This window comes from Dasypus novemcinctus, chromosome 4 (assembly GCF_030445035.2).
Source record: "Dasypus novemcinctus isolate mDasNov1 chromosome 4, mDasNov1.1.hap2, whole genome shotgun sequence".
Lineage (NCBI taxonomy): Eukaryota > Metazoa > Chordata > Mammalia > Cingulata > Dasypodidae > Dasypus > Dasypus novemcinctus.
This window is the reverse complement of record NC_080676.1, coordinates 156,949,040-156,962,535: the sequence shown is the minus strand read 5'-3', so window position 1 is coordinate 156,962,535 and position 13,496 is coordinate 156,949,040. Positions and strand designations below refer to the sequence as shown.

General features: G+C 40.4%; 1 protein-coding gene across 3 annotated transcripts in view; it reads right to left on the bottom strand.

The window, feature by feature from the left end:
* MORC3 (MORC family CW-type zinc finger 3) overlaps positions 1-13,160 on the bottom strand; it is a 47,183-nt gene extending 34,023 nt beyond the window's left edge. The window contains exons 1-5 of one of the 3 annotated variants that reach the window (XR_011648719.1): positions 13,008-13,127; positions 4,045-4,117; positions 3,151-3,283; positions 2,043-2,257; positions 221-368 (exon numbers count right to left, since the gene is read on the bottom strand). Coding sequence is in view for 2 of the 3 variants with exons in the window: in XM_071214957.1 (XP_071071058.1) it covers positions 221-368; positions 2,043-2,257; positions 3,151-3,283; positions 4,045-4,117; positions 12,262-12,312 (620 nt within the window). In the remaining variant the exon portion in view is untranslated. Of the gene's footprint in view, positions 1-220; positions 369-2,042; positions 2,258-3,150; positions 3,284-4,044; positions 4,118-12,261; positions 12,913-13,007 lie in introns of those variants that run through there. The other 2 variants (XM_071214958.1, XM_071214957.1) reach the window with 2 other exon arrangements.
* Between the last annotated feature and the right edge of the window lie 336 nt (positions 13,161-13,496).

The following is a 13,496-nucleotide window of genomic DNA, read 5'->3' as shown; positions in this document are numbered from 1 at the left end:
CTGAATGGCAGGGATAGAAATTTATTTCTAGGAATATGAAAATATCAATTGAAGCCAAAATGGACTATCTAAAACAACCTTTAAAAAGACATTAACTATGTCACAAGGAGTCCCTGTCTCAATGTATTTCAACTCTTTAACAATGGGTGGATATAATGAAACCATTCCCACATATGCACTTTACTTCCCAAATGGCCAACTACCTGAAGTCTACATTTACCTTCTAAGATTCCAAATGATGATCCTTGTTCCCTTCTTACCCATAATAGCTTCAAGTTCTGCCAGTAACTTCTGTTCCGTAGAAAACAAAGAATGTTCCAGAATTGCAGCAAGACTTGCTTTTGATTCTACTAAATTAATCATCTGTCGTATATCCTAAGTTAAAGACTTAGAACATCAACATACTTTTCAGTTATGATAAGGAAACCAACCCTAATAAATTTAAATAACAGGAAAACTACTCCCTAAATTTTTTTCTAAGTTTTTAAACGGCAGATAAATTTCAAATGAACACCAATCAGGATTAAGAATGTGTGAATTTATTACTATTCCTGTGACAGTTTGAGATTATTTTATGAATCCCAAAAAAAGAAAGATTATGTTTATAAACTAATCTATTCCTCTGGGTGTGATACCCTTTGATTATATTAAATTCAATTCAGGGGCCTTCGATTTGATTGCCTGTTAAGATTGCTTTTAAGGGAAACGGATGTGGTTCAAGCAACTGGACTCCCATCCACCATATGGGAAGGTCCAGGGTTCCATTTCCAGGGCCTCCTGATGAAAGGTGAGCTGGCCTGCGTGGCGTACTAGCCCACATGGAGAACTGGCACAGCAAGATGATGCAACAAAGAGACCCAGAGGAGAGACAAAAAGAGACGCAGCAGGCCAGGGAGATGAGGTGGCACGAGAGATTGGGCATCTCTCTTCCACTCCAGAAGGTCCTAGGATCAGTTCCCAGTGCCACCTAAGGAGAAGACAAGCAAATACAGAAGAACATAACAGAGAGCAGACAGCAAGCGCAAAAACAACGAAGGGCAGGGGAGAGGGAGGGGGAATACATAAAATAAATCTTTAAAAAAAGATTGCTTTTAGGGGTTTTTGATTCGACCATGTCAGTAAGGCATGACTCCTTGGTGGGTCTGATATAAACAGATTCACACAGACAGACACACACCCACAGGAAGAGAGAGCTCTCTGTCATTTTTGATCCAGTCATGTGATAGAAAGGAGACCGCTCAAACAGCTGAGCCCCCCAGGGAGAAACAGGTCATTTTGCCTGACAGCTTACAGCTGAAATCAGAAAGCCAGCAGAATGGCTGAGACTGATATAGAAGGCCCAGAAAAAAAACAAGCCTAATGCCAGGAAAGAAAAGCAGCCCTAAGAGGAAGGCCCTATGCCAGTCTGCAGCAGAAATTGGAAAGAAAGCAGAGCAGCTGAGCCTGAGAGACGAAGCTCAGGGGGGCGGAGAATGAAACCTCGCAGATTGGTGGCCATCTTGCTTTACCACATGGCAACACTCTGGGATCAACAGTAACCGACTTTGGTGAGAAAGCATCTCTGCTGATGCTGACTTGGCCTTTGAACTGTAAGCTTTTACCCACAAATAAATCCCTATTATGAAAGCCAAAAGCTTTCTGGTACTTTGCATTGGCACCCCTTTGGTGGACTAATACAATTTCTAATTCAACAGTTTCAAATATTTTCATGTGTTTATATACAGAAGGCATTTCCCTAAACACATCTTGTTTTGCATGGTCATTAGTGAAATTTTCAACCCAGACTACAGAAGTCTTGTTAGTCCATAATAAGCCTAATAAGCTATGGGAAGGTTAACACATGTAAAGAATTTCCACGGCACAATTCTAAGAGGGAACAGAGAGGGATAATTGCTGAGCCTCAGAGGTAGGGTAAAGGCAGTGGACAGGGAACAGAATTGTAATGGTGTGATGAAAAAAAACAATAATTTGGAAGGATTTTATGGTTCAGTATGTCTCTCCAGAGTTTTTCCACAGTTTCCACTTCAAACTCAAAAGGATATGGTGTCTGTTGAAAGACACTATTGGAACAACAACATGCTCTGCTCCTATAGCTTCCAAGTAGGTCTGAGACAAGAAGCCCACGCTCATGCTTTCTCCATTTTTGGTAAATACGATTGCATCTTTACCCAAACGCATAGAACCTGACTTGAAGCCATTCCCATATAATCCAACAGGGACATGACCATTCATGGTGACTTTGTCACTGAAGCCAAAGCTAAAAAGAAAAGAATTTTAAATAAATAACTGAATATAATCTTAAAAAAAAAAAAAATTCAACAAGTATAATACCAAGTTAAAAGTCTAGAACTGAACTAGCTGTATAATCTTAGGCAAATTACTTTCAGTCTAATTTGATGTGTTTCTGTTTCCCCATCTCTAAAATGAAGGAAACAGAATCTACATCAGAGGGGCATAAGGACTACACGTGCTAAGACAGTAACTGGCACACCCTGATCAACAGCTGAATTTTAATTTGGGCACTTAGGACTTGAGATTTTATCTTATGAATCTCCTCCCTGAACAATTCTCGTTCTCAGCGTGCCTTCCGTCATGTGATTATTGACGTTGTCAATTTGACTTTCTGGAATACTTGAGGGACAGTACAAAGGCCTCTGCTTCCAAATTCTCCCCTTCACCCTGCAGTCATACTATATATCTTAGTTTCCATTTCAGGCACATGTGGCTTCAAAGGGACTTCTTGGTCGGTAACCCTATAGTCTAAGGCCTTTATGACTATTTTATGCTGCCTCCTTATCCTCCAAATCCCTTTAAAATAGGTACCCTCCAAAATAGGTGGCAAGTTCTATTGGAAATATAGATTAAAATTAACTTAGATAAAAGCATAAATAATTGCTACCAGTGTACTACAACTCTAAAGGAACAGTGAAAATTTAAATAAGTCAGACATGGGGTGGGGCAAAAAGAATGGTGAGACCTGCCTAACAGCCTAATAATAGTAGGAATCAATGGGGAAGATTCTTAGAGGAGATTACACTGTGAGTAAAGGATTTTGCTTTTAAAAAACCAAAGGGCAGTAAGTGTAACACATGAAACCTTTTGATCTTGTATAAAATATAATTTTAAGGAGTGTGACACATTTTTACATACCTTAGCATTTTATGTAATTTATCTGAAGTCATACCATTCCCATTATCAGTGAATGTCAAGCATATATAATCATTTATCACTGTCTTGTCAATCCATATTTGTTTAGCATTCACATCAGGATCATAAGCATTATCTGGAAAACAAAAGTTTTATTGAGAAATTTTTAATAACTATTTCATAAATGATGGTCTTTAATACAACACTTAAGATTTAATCCACCACAAAGAGTACCATAACTTTCAGCACTATATATGTATAAACAATCCCAGGTGGGATAAACTTCTCTGGGATGCCAAAAAAAAATTATTATAGCAGAGTCACACCCTTCCTTGACTATAAAGAGTCCAAAGTATATCTAAGAATATAATTTTCCCTTATAATCTGTATCCCATACATGTACCTAATTTTTTGAAAATGTTCACTTGCATTAAATTATCTAAGGAAAAAACATGAACCATAATGAAAATCTGGTTACCGTACAACCTTGCTTCTTTTCTCATGTTCACTAAAACTGAAAATACAATCCTATATATTGATCATCATCCTATCTTCTGGAGGAAGCAAGAATTTAACCTATCAGCACAAATCTAACATAATACTAATTCTCCTATTTACTAGAATGAAATATATGAAATCTACTCTGTATGTTTTACATACTTTTGTGCTATTAAAACATATAATTCTCATTTTTTTTACAATGGGAATATTTCTTTTATAAGCATAAGTTTGAGTAGTGATTAACTGACATTCATTTGAAAAGGCTATGCTTGGTTATCTTTACCAATAATGTTATACAAGATGCATTTGTGTTTTCTTAAAAAAGTACATCTGTATTTTACTTTTCCAATATTACAGGTGCAAGCAAGAGGTAAGGGAAATAAGATATTTACATACCTATTAACTCAGCAACTGCACTGAATGGCCAAGTGTGACTAGTAGAATTTGTATGTAAAAACTTCGGGCAAAGCTGAAACAAACGAATGATTCATGTAAATTAGTCCAGGTTTAATTTTTGAGAACAGAAATCAATGTAATTTTTCTGTCCCTGTGTTAAATAATCTAAGATAAAGCAAAAATAAACCTAACTGCTTACTCGAGGACATATCTGGAAAATATATACTAGAAGATACAAGGCTGCGTAACCATTAAACAGCATACTCATCAAGATTTGTTTCAAAACCCTAGCCTTCCTGGGAAAATGCAGCTGAATAGCTGAAAGCAATCTAAAAAAGAAAAGCAATAATTGAGGAATTTCACTGTCTGACCTTGAAACATATTTATAAAACTATAGTGGTCAAAATAGTATGGTATTGGCATAAAGAAAGACACATGGATCAATGGAATAGAATTGAGAATCCAGAAATAAACCCTGACCTCTTCGGCCAACTGGTTTTCAACAAACCTACCAAAGCCATGTTAACAGGACAAGAGTCTCTTCAACAAGTGCTGGGAGAACTGGATATCCATAACCAAAAGAATGAAAGAGGACCCCTATCTCACTCCCTACACAACTCAAAATGGATCAAAGACCTAAATGTGGAAAGCCAGAACCACAGAAATGTAGGGAAACATCTTAAAGACTTTCTGGTAGTTGGTGGTTTCTTGGACCTTAAAACCAAAGCAAGCAACAAAAGAAAAAATAAATAAATGGGCCTCCTCAAAATTAAACACTTTTGCACTTCAAATACTTTGTCAAAAGGGTGAAAAGGGAGACAACTCAATGGGAGAAAGTATTTGGAAATCACATATCCAGTAAGGGTTTAATATAATATCCAAGATATACAGGGAGATGTTACAACTCAACAATAAAAACACAAACGACCCAATTAAAAAATGTGCAAAAGACATTTGTCCAAAGAAGAAATACAAATTGCAAGAAAAAAAATACACAAGAAAAAATGTTTGTCACTAGCAATTAGGGAAATGCAAATCAAAACTACAATGATATATCATTCATACCTATTAAAATGGGCACTATTAAAAAGACAAAGAACTACAAGCCTTGGAGAGGATGTGGAGAGACAGGAACACTTATTCACTGTTGGTGGGAAGGCAGAAAGGTACAGTCATTGCAGAGGACTGTTTGGCAGTTCCTAAAAAAGTTGAATTAGACTTGCAATACCACTGGGTATATACCCAGAAGAACTGAGAGCACTGACACATATACCTGCACACCAATGTTCAAAGCAATGCTATTCATGATTGCCAAAGACTGGAAACAAGCCAGGTGTCCATCAACCAATGAATGGATAAACAAACTGTGTCACACAATGGACTATTATTCAGCTGTAAGAAGAAATGAAATCATAAAGCATATGACAACATGGATGAACCTGGAGGGCTTTGTCAAGTGAAGGAAGTCAGACACAAAAGGACAAATATTTTATGACTGCACTACCATGAACTAAAAACATTGTGAAATCTCATTAAGTTAATAACCTGAATATGGGTCACCAGAAAATAGAACGAGGTTAGAGAATGGAAAGCGGAGGTTACCTTGGGCACAACTGGTAAAAAAAAAAAAAAATTCTGTGTGTTAATCTCTGGAAATGAATTTTGGAATGAATAGAAAAGGTGAAAGCCCAATATGATGTCTGTAACCAGCAATACTATTTATTATGTGGGTATGAAAGGGGTTTAAAGGGAAAGTCTAAGGTTATGATATTACTAAAAGGGAAGCTAAAAAAATATAACTATATAGCACAAAAAACCCACATGTGAAATATGAATGAAAGTGCATATCTTTGAAAATGAACAAATGTTAACACCACAAGATGCTAGTATCAGACCAAAAAAACCATAACGCTAAGTGCAAGAAACCAGACAGAAAGAACTATATATCGTATGATTCTATTTACTTAAAATGTAAACATAAATTAAGATAAAGTTAGATTAGTGGTTATGTAGGGCTGGTGAAGGACTGGTAAGGGGTCTGGAGTTTTTATTTTTGGAGTAATGAAATTGTTCTAAAATATTCTGAGGTGATGAATGCACAACATTGTGATTATACTAAAAGCCACTGATTATACACTTTGGATAGACTGTGTGATGTATGAAAATATCTCAATAAAACTACTTAATAAATAAGTAATTGTGCAAGAATAGCCAGAAAGAGCTGCTATGTACAGCAGGGGAAGCAGAATGAGATCAAGGGATGAAAAGTTTTCTTGTTTATTATTATTACTGAAATAATGAAAATGCTTTAATGATGATTGAGGGGATGAATAAACTCCTATGTGATTATACCAAATGCCACTGATGATACACTTTGGATGAATTATATGCTTTATTAATATGTACCAATAAAACTGGATTTGTTTCAAAAAACAAATAAAAAACACCCTAGCCTTCCTTGTGTCTACCAACCCAAAAGGATGGTGTCATAAATTGTCCATTCTAGTTTCCCATCTTGCAAGACCTACCTTAAAAGTACCCAGCCAAAGCCCTAAGTCCTGTAATAGCCCTTGCTAATTTCCCCAGTTTGAGACCCAACTAAGACTGGCAAGGAGCTATTTTTCCTATTATGTTAGGCCTAAAAAAGTTAGCTTTGTTTGAACAACTGGCTTTTCAGGTGGTCTTTTGGGGAGTTAATATTTGACATTTTGACTTCACTCTGAGTTCATTTATGGTTGGAGTTGGGGTAAAGGAATAGTGTACATCTACAAACCCTTCAAACAATGTCAAACAAAAGTTCAAACTCAAAGAAACTTCTTGGTTTCAATGATTTTATGTTTGATTTTAGTCATGGTAATACAGTATGGAAGACTATGCCAATCAACCTAATGCTACAGGAGACTCTAAACTCCTGAGCAATGTAGACACCAAATACATAGAAATGTAAAAATGGTTTTAAAAGACTTAGGCTTGAAAATATAAATATGCAGAGAATTCCCATGCACTGGAGTTTGGTCTGTGTTCCTTTTGAAAAGATTCTCTCATAGTCAGGGAAAAAAAGGAAAGGGGTGCACTTTTTTTATTAAGTGTTTTTCCCCTTCCCCCTCCCCCACCCTGCTTGTTTTTGCTGTCTGTGTCCATTACCTGCGTGATCTTTTATATCTATATCTCTTTTGGTCTTCTCATGTGTCTCCTCTAGGATTCACCTGGATTCAATCCTGGGGACCTCTGATATGGAGAGAGGTGCCCTGTCAATTGCACCACCTCAGTTCCTGGTCTCTCCTGTGCTTCACCTGGACTCTCCCCTTGTCTCTCTTTTGTTGTGTCATCATCTTGCTGTGTGGGCACTCCGCTCACCGCGTGGGCACTGGCTCGCCGCACAGGCACTTGGCTCACCACGCAGACACTCATGCAAGCACTCGACGTGCTGCACAGGCACTCGTGTGGGCACTGGCTCTCCACACAGTCATGCTTTCTCTTCTTTTTTATCAGGAGGCCCCAGGGATTGAACCCAGGTCCTCCCATATGGTAGGCAGAGGCCATATCACTTGAGCCACATCTGCTTCCCATTTATTAAGTGTTATGTGTGAAGAGTCCTAGAAATATGATTATACTACAATTCATGACAACAACATTTGTAGTGCTCAGCTGCTGCCACAAGGTGTCAGAAAGAGGTCTACTTTTCTCAGTCTGCACTTGATTTTAGACAATCCTCAAGCATTAGTTTACAAATAGGTTTAAGTAAACGTGAAAAATGGTATCCTGTAGAAGACTAGTCTTCAGACTGGAGTACATGTAATTGAGTCATTCTAAGGCAAAAGTCACAAAGACAGCTTAGTGAAAATCAATTTTCAGATGTTCATCTTGCACAGTCTTTCTAAAATTAATCTAGCTGAGAATGTACCAGCAGACAGTCATCAAGATGTTCCTGTCCCTTCCCTTTTCCCTTGCATAATCACCATTCTACCATTGATCTGAATGGCATATTCCTTACCCATTCTGAATCTTATTGTGCATGGCCTCAGGGTGTAAAATCCTCTGGCTAACAAGTAGAAAAATATTAACTGGCTATCATAAACCCTTAGAGTTTCCCATCTTTATCTATTTTATATATTTCTGTTAGGTGTGAAATCTGGAATATCCAGGGGTATTTTGGAGTGGTGGCAGAGGACACAGACTGCATGGGAGGCAGTGGGGGGGGGGGGCAGCAGACAGGAGCCACGCAGGCGAGATAAGGGGCTCTAGCAGTATGACCCATGACCCATGCATGGCCCCCCCACTGGACTTAAGAGAAACAAGTGAGACTGAGTGCTGGGTGCACGGAGAAGATACCAGGGAAGGAACCAGGGACCTCATACATGAGAAGCAGGTGCTCAACCACTAAGCTAAACCTGCTCCCCTAGCCTTTATCAGTACACAATTTCCAGGAACAAACAAAACACCGATGATCAATAACACCCACACCAAAAAGCACAGAGTATATACAACTGCAAGCAAAACAGCACCTGCCATCTGCTCCATAAGGTCTAATCCCCTCTCGATATGAAGGACGGTGAGCATCACCATCTCAAATCCTCAAGATTGAGGAATTAACAAATATATGGGGGAGAGGGGAAATGTAACCATGGAACAAATTAGACTTGTTATTATTTTAGTAACAGAAAGAAGTTGTAACACTGATATAAAGATAGGTTCTGAGGGATAGGGTAGGGAAGAATAGGTGGAACATGGGGCACTTTTAGGGCATTGGAATTGTTCTCCATGATTTTGCAAGGATGTATGCAGGCCATTATATGTTTTGTCAAAACCTACAAAACTGTACAGTGCAGAGTATAAACCATAATATAAACTACTGACCATGGTTAGTACAATGCCTGGCTATCTGTTCACCAACTGTAACAAATGTATCATACTCATGTATGGTATTATTAATAGAGGAAAATGTGAAGGGGCAGATGGGTATAAGGGAATCCCCTATATTTTTCAATGTAACTTTTCTGTAACCTAAAACTTCTTTTTTTTTTTAAAAAAAGAATGGGGTATTTTAGTACAAGGGATCCTCTGAATTCAGAATGTGGTAATAGGAATGTCATTTTTCATTTAATGACTTCACCCTATACACTGACCCCCAAATTGACAAAGTACACACTGACCTTAAGGAGGAAACTCATGAAAGCAAAGCAAAGGTGGTAACAGTAAAATACAATTAATACTAAACAGTGGCTTTCCATGCATTTCAACATAAATTTTTTCAGCCTTTCTTAATACTCATCCCCAGAATATGTCATAAGCCAGAAAGAAAAGAACCCTAGAACCTTTGAAAGCTGTGTAAGAATATATATATATATATATATATATATATCCAGAACCTAGAAAACAGTATTCCATGTAAAAGGAAATATGAAATATCCAGAATACAGAGACAGAACACACAACACAGAATGGCGATTGTCAGGGGTTGATGGGAGGGAGGAATGGGAAGTAACAGTTTAAGGAATATGGGGTTTCCTTTTGGGTCTATAAAAACCTTTTGGAACTAGATAGTGGTAGTGGTTGCACAGCACAGTGAATGTACTCACTGCCAATGAATTGTTCACTTCAAAAGGGTAATTTTACATTACGTGTTATTTCACCTCAATAAAAACATTTAAGTGTTTTAGTTATTTTAAATATACGCATTTTATGATGTAACAATTCCATTCTTGAAGATCTACAGATAGTGACATATTTGGGGTGCCCCTCCCCATGGCTGGCTCCTTCCTATCTGATCATCCAACTTCAACACCAAAGGACTAGCATTACTCATGTATGAACATCCTGCAGTTAAATTATTGTCAAATAAATAAGACAGGCTGAAGGACTTGAGGCCCAGTTGGGGCTATGTGCCCAAAACAATAAAGAGACTCTATTAAACAATGAAGGGTATCTTTAAAATTCTCAGAGAAAATCACTTCCAAACTAGAATTATCCCAGCAAATTATAAGTCAAGAAGATCAAGTATAGCATAAACATATACTCAAGAAATGACATCAAAAATTGTTTTTGCCCATGTACCCTTTTCTTCAGAAGCTCTATCGAAGGAAGTGCTCTATACCAGTAACAATGAAAACAGCAAATATTTATGGAGTGCTTATGGCATGTTCAAAGGACATTCACATGTATTTGTTCATTTAATTTTTAAAACAACCTTCAAAATGGTAAGATTATTATTCACACTCTTCAGATTGGAACCACTAGCACAAAAAAGTCAAGCAACTTGCCCGAGGTCATCCAGCCAGTTGGTTTTGGTTGGGATTTGCAGGCAGGCAGGCTGGCTCTGGAAGCCAGGCTCTATTGATTACTCAAATACAGTGCTTGTCAAGGGAGTTAACCCAAAAGGAGGAATATGTGAGATGCAGACATTCGATAAGGGGAAGGAAATTTCCATAAAATTTCAACTGGGAAGTCCTCAAATTTCAATTGAGCCAATGAAACTGAGTATGTGTGAACACATCTGGAGGAGTTCCCAGATCTTTCAAAGTCTGGATGAAACAGTGATCGGTACAGTGAAAAATTAAGCAAACAAAAAACAAATCATTATTACCTTCAGGAAAAACAAAAAGCTAAACAGAGGAGAAAATATCTTAGTACACTAGTTGGCTCATTTGTGAATACCGGTAATAAAAAACCATATAGTAATTCATTAATAACCGCATCAAAGGTAATGTAAGCAATGGAAGGATGGAAGGATGGAGCATGGGAGTAGATGAAAAGTGTGTGTGCGTATGAGTTTGTCAGTTAAATCCTTATCTTCCACAGGAGGACTTCTGGAAAAGCAACAAATAAATGGTGGAAGTGAGTTATGTAGAAATACGGAGTAAAAATTTTTAAAAACTGTTGTCAGTCTGCATTCCATCCTGGGATCCTCTGACCTCCTAAATGATGGCTTAAAGTGTGCATATGTTAAGGTTCACTGTGTTTGAAAGTTCTAAGGTTTTTGAGAAATGCATAAGCTAATTTTCAGACTCTTTCCTAACACATCTGAGAGCCATACACAAACAAATAAGGATGGCTGTGTTCTAATAAAACTTGAAGAAAATTGAAATTTATATTTCACATAATTTTCCTATGACACAAAATATTAAAAACGTGAAAATCATTCTTAGTTCCCAGGACATACAAAAACAGGCAGCAGGCCGGATTTGGACTATGGGCTGGTTTGCCAATCCCTGTCCTAAATTAAAGCAAGGACTAGCAGAGATATGCAGAATTTGCAGGTGGGAATTTCTAGCAGAGGGATTCCAAAGAGGCCATCTTACCCACCAAACAAAGACACAGCCTATGGATACCTGCTACATTCAGAGAATGTACATTCTGAAGACCGTTCTGACCCTGATCTCTGTTTCTTCTCTCACCTCAACTCTGAAGAGCCAGAGACAACTATATGAAAGGGGGTGGGGAAATGAAGACAAGAGAATCAAAGAAAACAAGGAGTGAAGAAACCAACCCATTCCTTTGTCCTTCTACAGGTTTCTGAGCCTAAACTTGGCCCAAGCTGGGAGATGAGGGAGAAAGGGGCATAGCTTTATACTGAATAAGAAATTTTAAACTAGAGGAGGCCAGGCCTTACAATACTTGAGGCTAACTGGGAAAGCATTAGGGCCTTCAGAGATTCACCCTGGTGGTGGTGGTGGTGGAACAATACACAAACAATGTTTGACGCCAGTGGTTAAGAAAAATAAAACTGCTCTCTATTCAAACTCCTAAGACTATTTCACATTCAATAAACCAGTTATATAACCATAGGATCTGTATGCAAAATATGCAAAGAACTCTTATAATCACTAAGGAACCATCCTCCCCCAAAACAAAAACAAGAGAAAATGCACAAAGGATACGAATAGGCACGGAGCACACTCCCCCCCCCCACCAAACCTGAAGGGGTAGTGTGAATGATGCTCAACTTCACAAAAAATCGAAGAAACGAGAAGTAAAACCGGAAACAATTTCCCATCCAAAGTGTGTCAAAGCCAAGTGTGGGTAAGAATTGGCTAAATGTTAAGTAAATTAAAGAAAAGAAGTCCCAGATCAATGCATCATGCAATCAATGGTTGTAAACGTTGGAGGTGTGCCGACCTGAAGAAGTTACCACCACTTGAATTTTAAATTTAAAGCAGCCGCCATTCTTTGGCAATGGACCTCCTCGTCCATTTTCCCATCAGAACACCATCCACTCACCACAGAATAAAACTTTTCTACGATAATCCGCTGACAAAGCCACTCCCACATGAGAGGACGTGCCGCGTAAAAGAGTCAAATTGTGTGACCGCTCCCTACGATTTCGACTTGTAGCGACAGGAGATGCTGAAAGATTTCCAAAAACTCAAACGCCCTGACACTGAAGCTACGGAGGGGAAACCCGAGAGCTCAGGGAATAGCGATTTGGGCCCGGAGGGCTTCAGCCGGAGGGGAGTGGCAGGAATTTAAACCACTTAGGAAGACCCTCCCCGGCTCCGCGCACCCCGCGGCGGGCCCCTGGGTCAACGCTACAGGCATTTTGGCTGCCTCCCTCAGCACCCAGGCAGAGGTCAGAGGCCCCGGAGCCCGAGGGGCAGGAGGGTCGGCCGCTGAGGCCTCGCCCTCCGACGACAGCCGCGAGGCAGCGGGGAGGAACCGGGAGGAGGGGCCGCGGTCCGGCACGCCCCAAAGCCGCGGGGGCAAAACAGTAACCGAACCCAGAGCAAAGAGCAGGCAGCCTCGCCCGCGCCGCCCCACTCCGGCCCTGCCCGCCGCCGAGCTGTCCGCGCCGCTGTGGGTTCGGCCGAGGAGCTCCGCCGACGGGAGCGAGATGGCCGCCCCCTCCCCGGCCCCAGCCTGCCGCGTCGGGCCAACGAGTCGCCGCCGCCTACTGCCGGCCCCCCCTCGCTTGCCCGCCTGCCCGCCCTCCTGGGACACGGCCCGCTCCACCCCTCGCGGCTGCTCACCGCGCTGAGGCGGATCCCGCTGGGTGACTGCGTCGCCATCTTGAGCGAGCTACAAAGCCAGGACCGGCCTCTGCCGCAACCCGACTGGGAGGCGGCTGAGGCGACAGTGGGGCCGCGGCCCCGCCCACTTCCGGGGCGGGGCGTCCCGGCCCCGCCCACCCACTTCCGCCTCGAGGCAAAGCAGCTTAGTGACTCTGGGGTAAGGTAAAGTGCGCCGCTGGCTAAAGCGGAGAGAGTGAGTCCGAGCGCTGGCGCCTGCGGACGTAGGGCGCATGCGTGAAGTTCCTGCCGCCGCGCTTTAACGCCGCCCGAGGGTTGAGGGTTCTCAGTTTGAAGCCCCGAGCGGTGGCGGTCCGTGAAGGTGAACTCGAGGGGTTTAACTTGACTGAACGTGACTTGCACTGAAAAAAAGCTATCCCATGTCCACCAGCGTCAGTGATTTCAAATCTGATTAACAAAATAAAGACAAATTATTTTGTAATGTTTGAA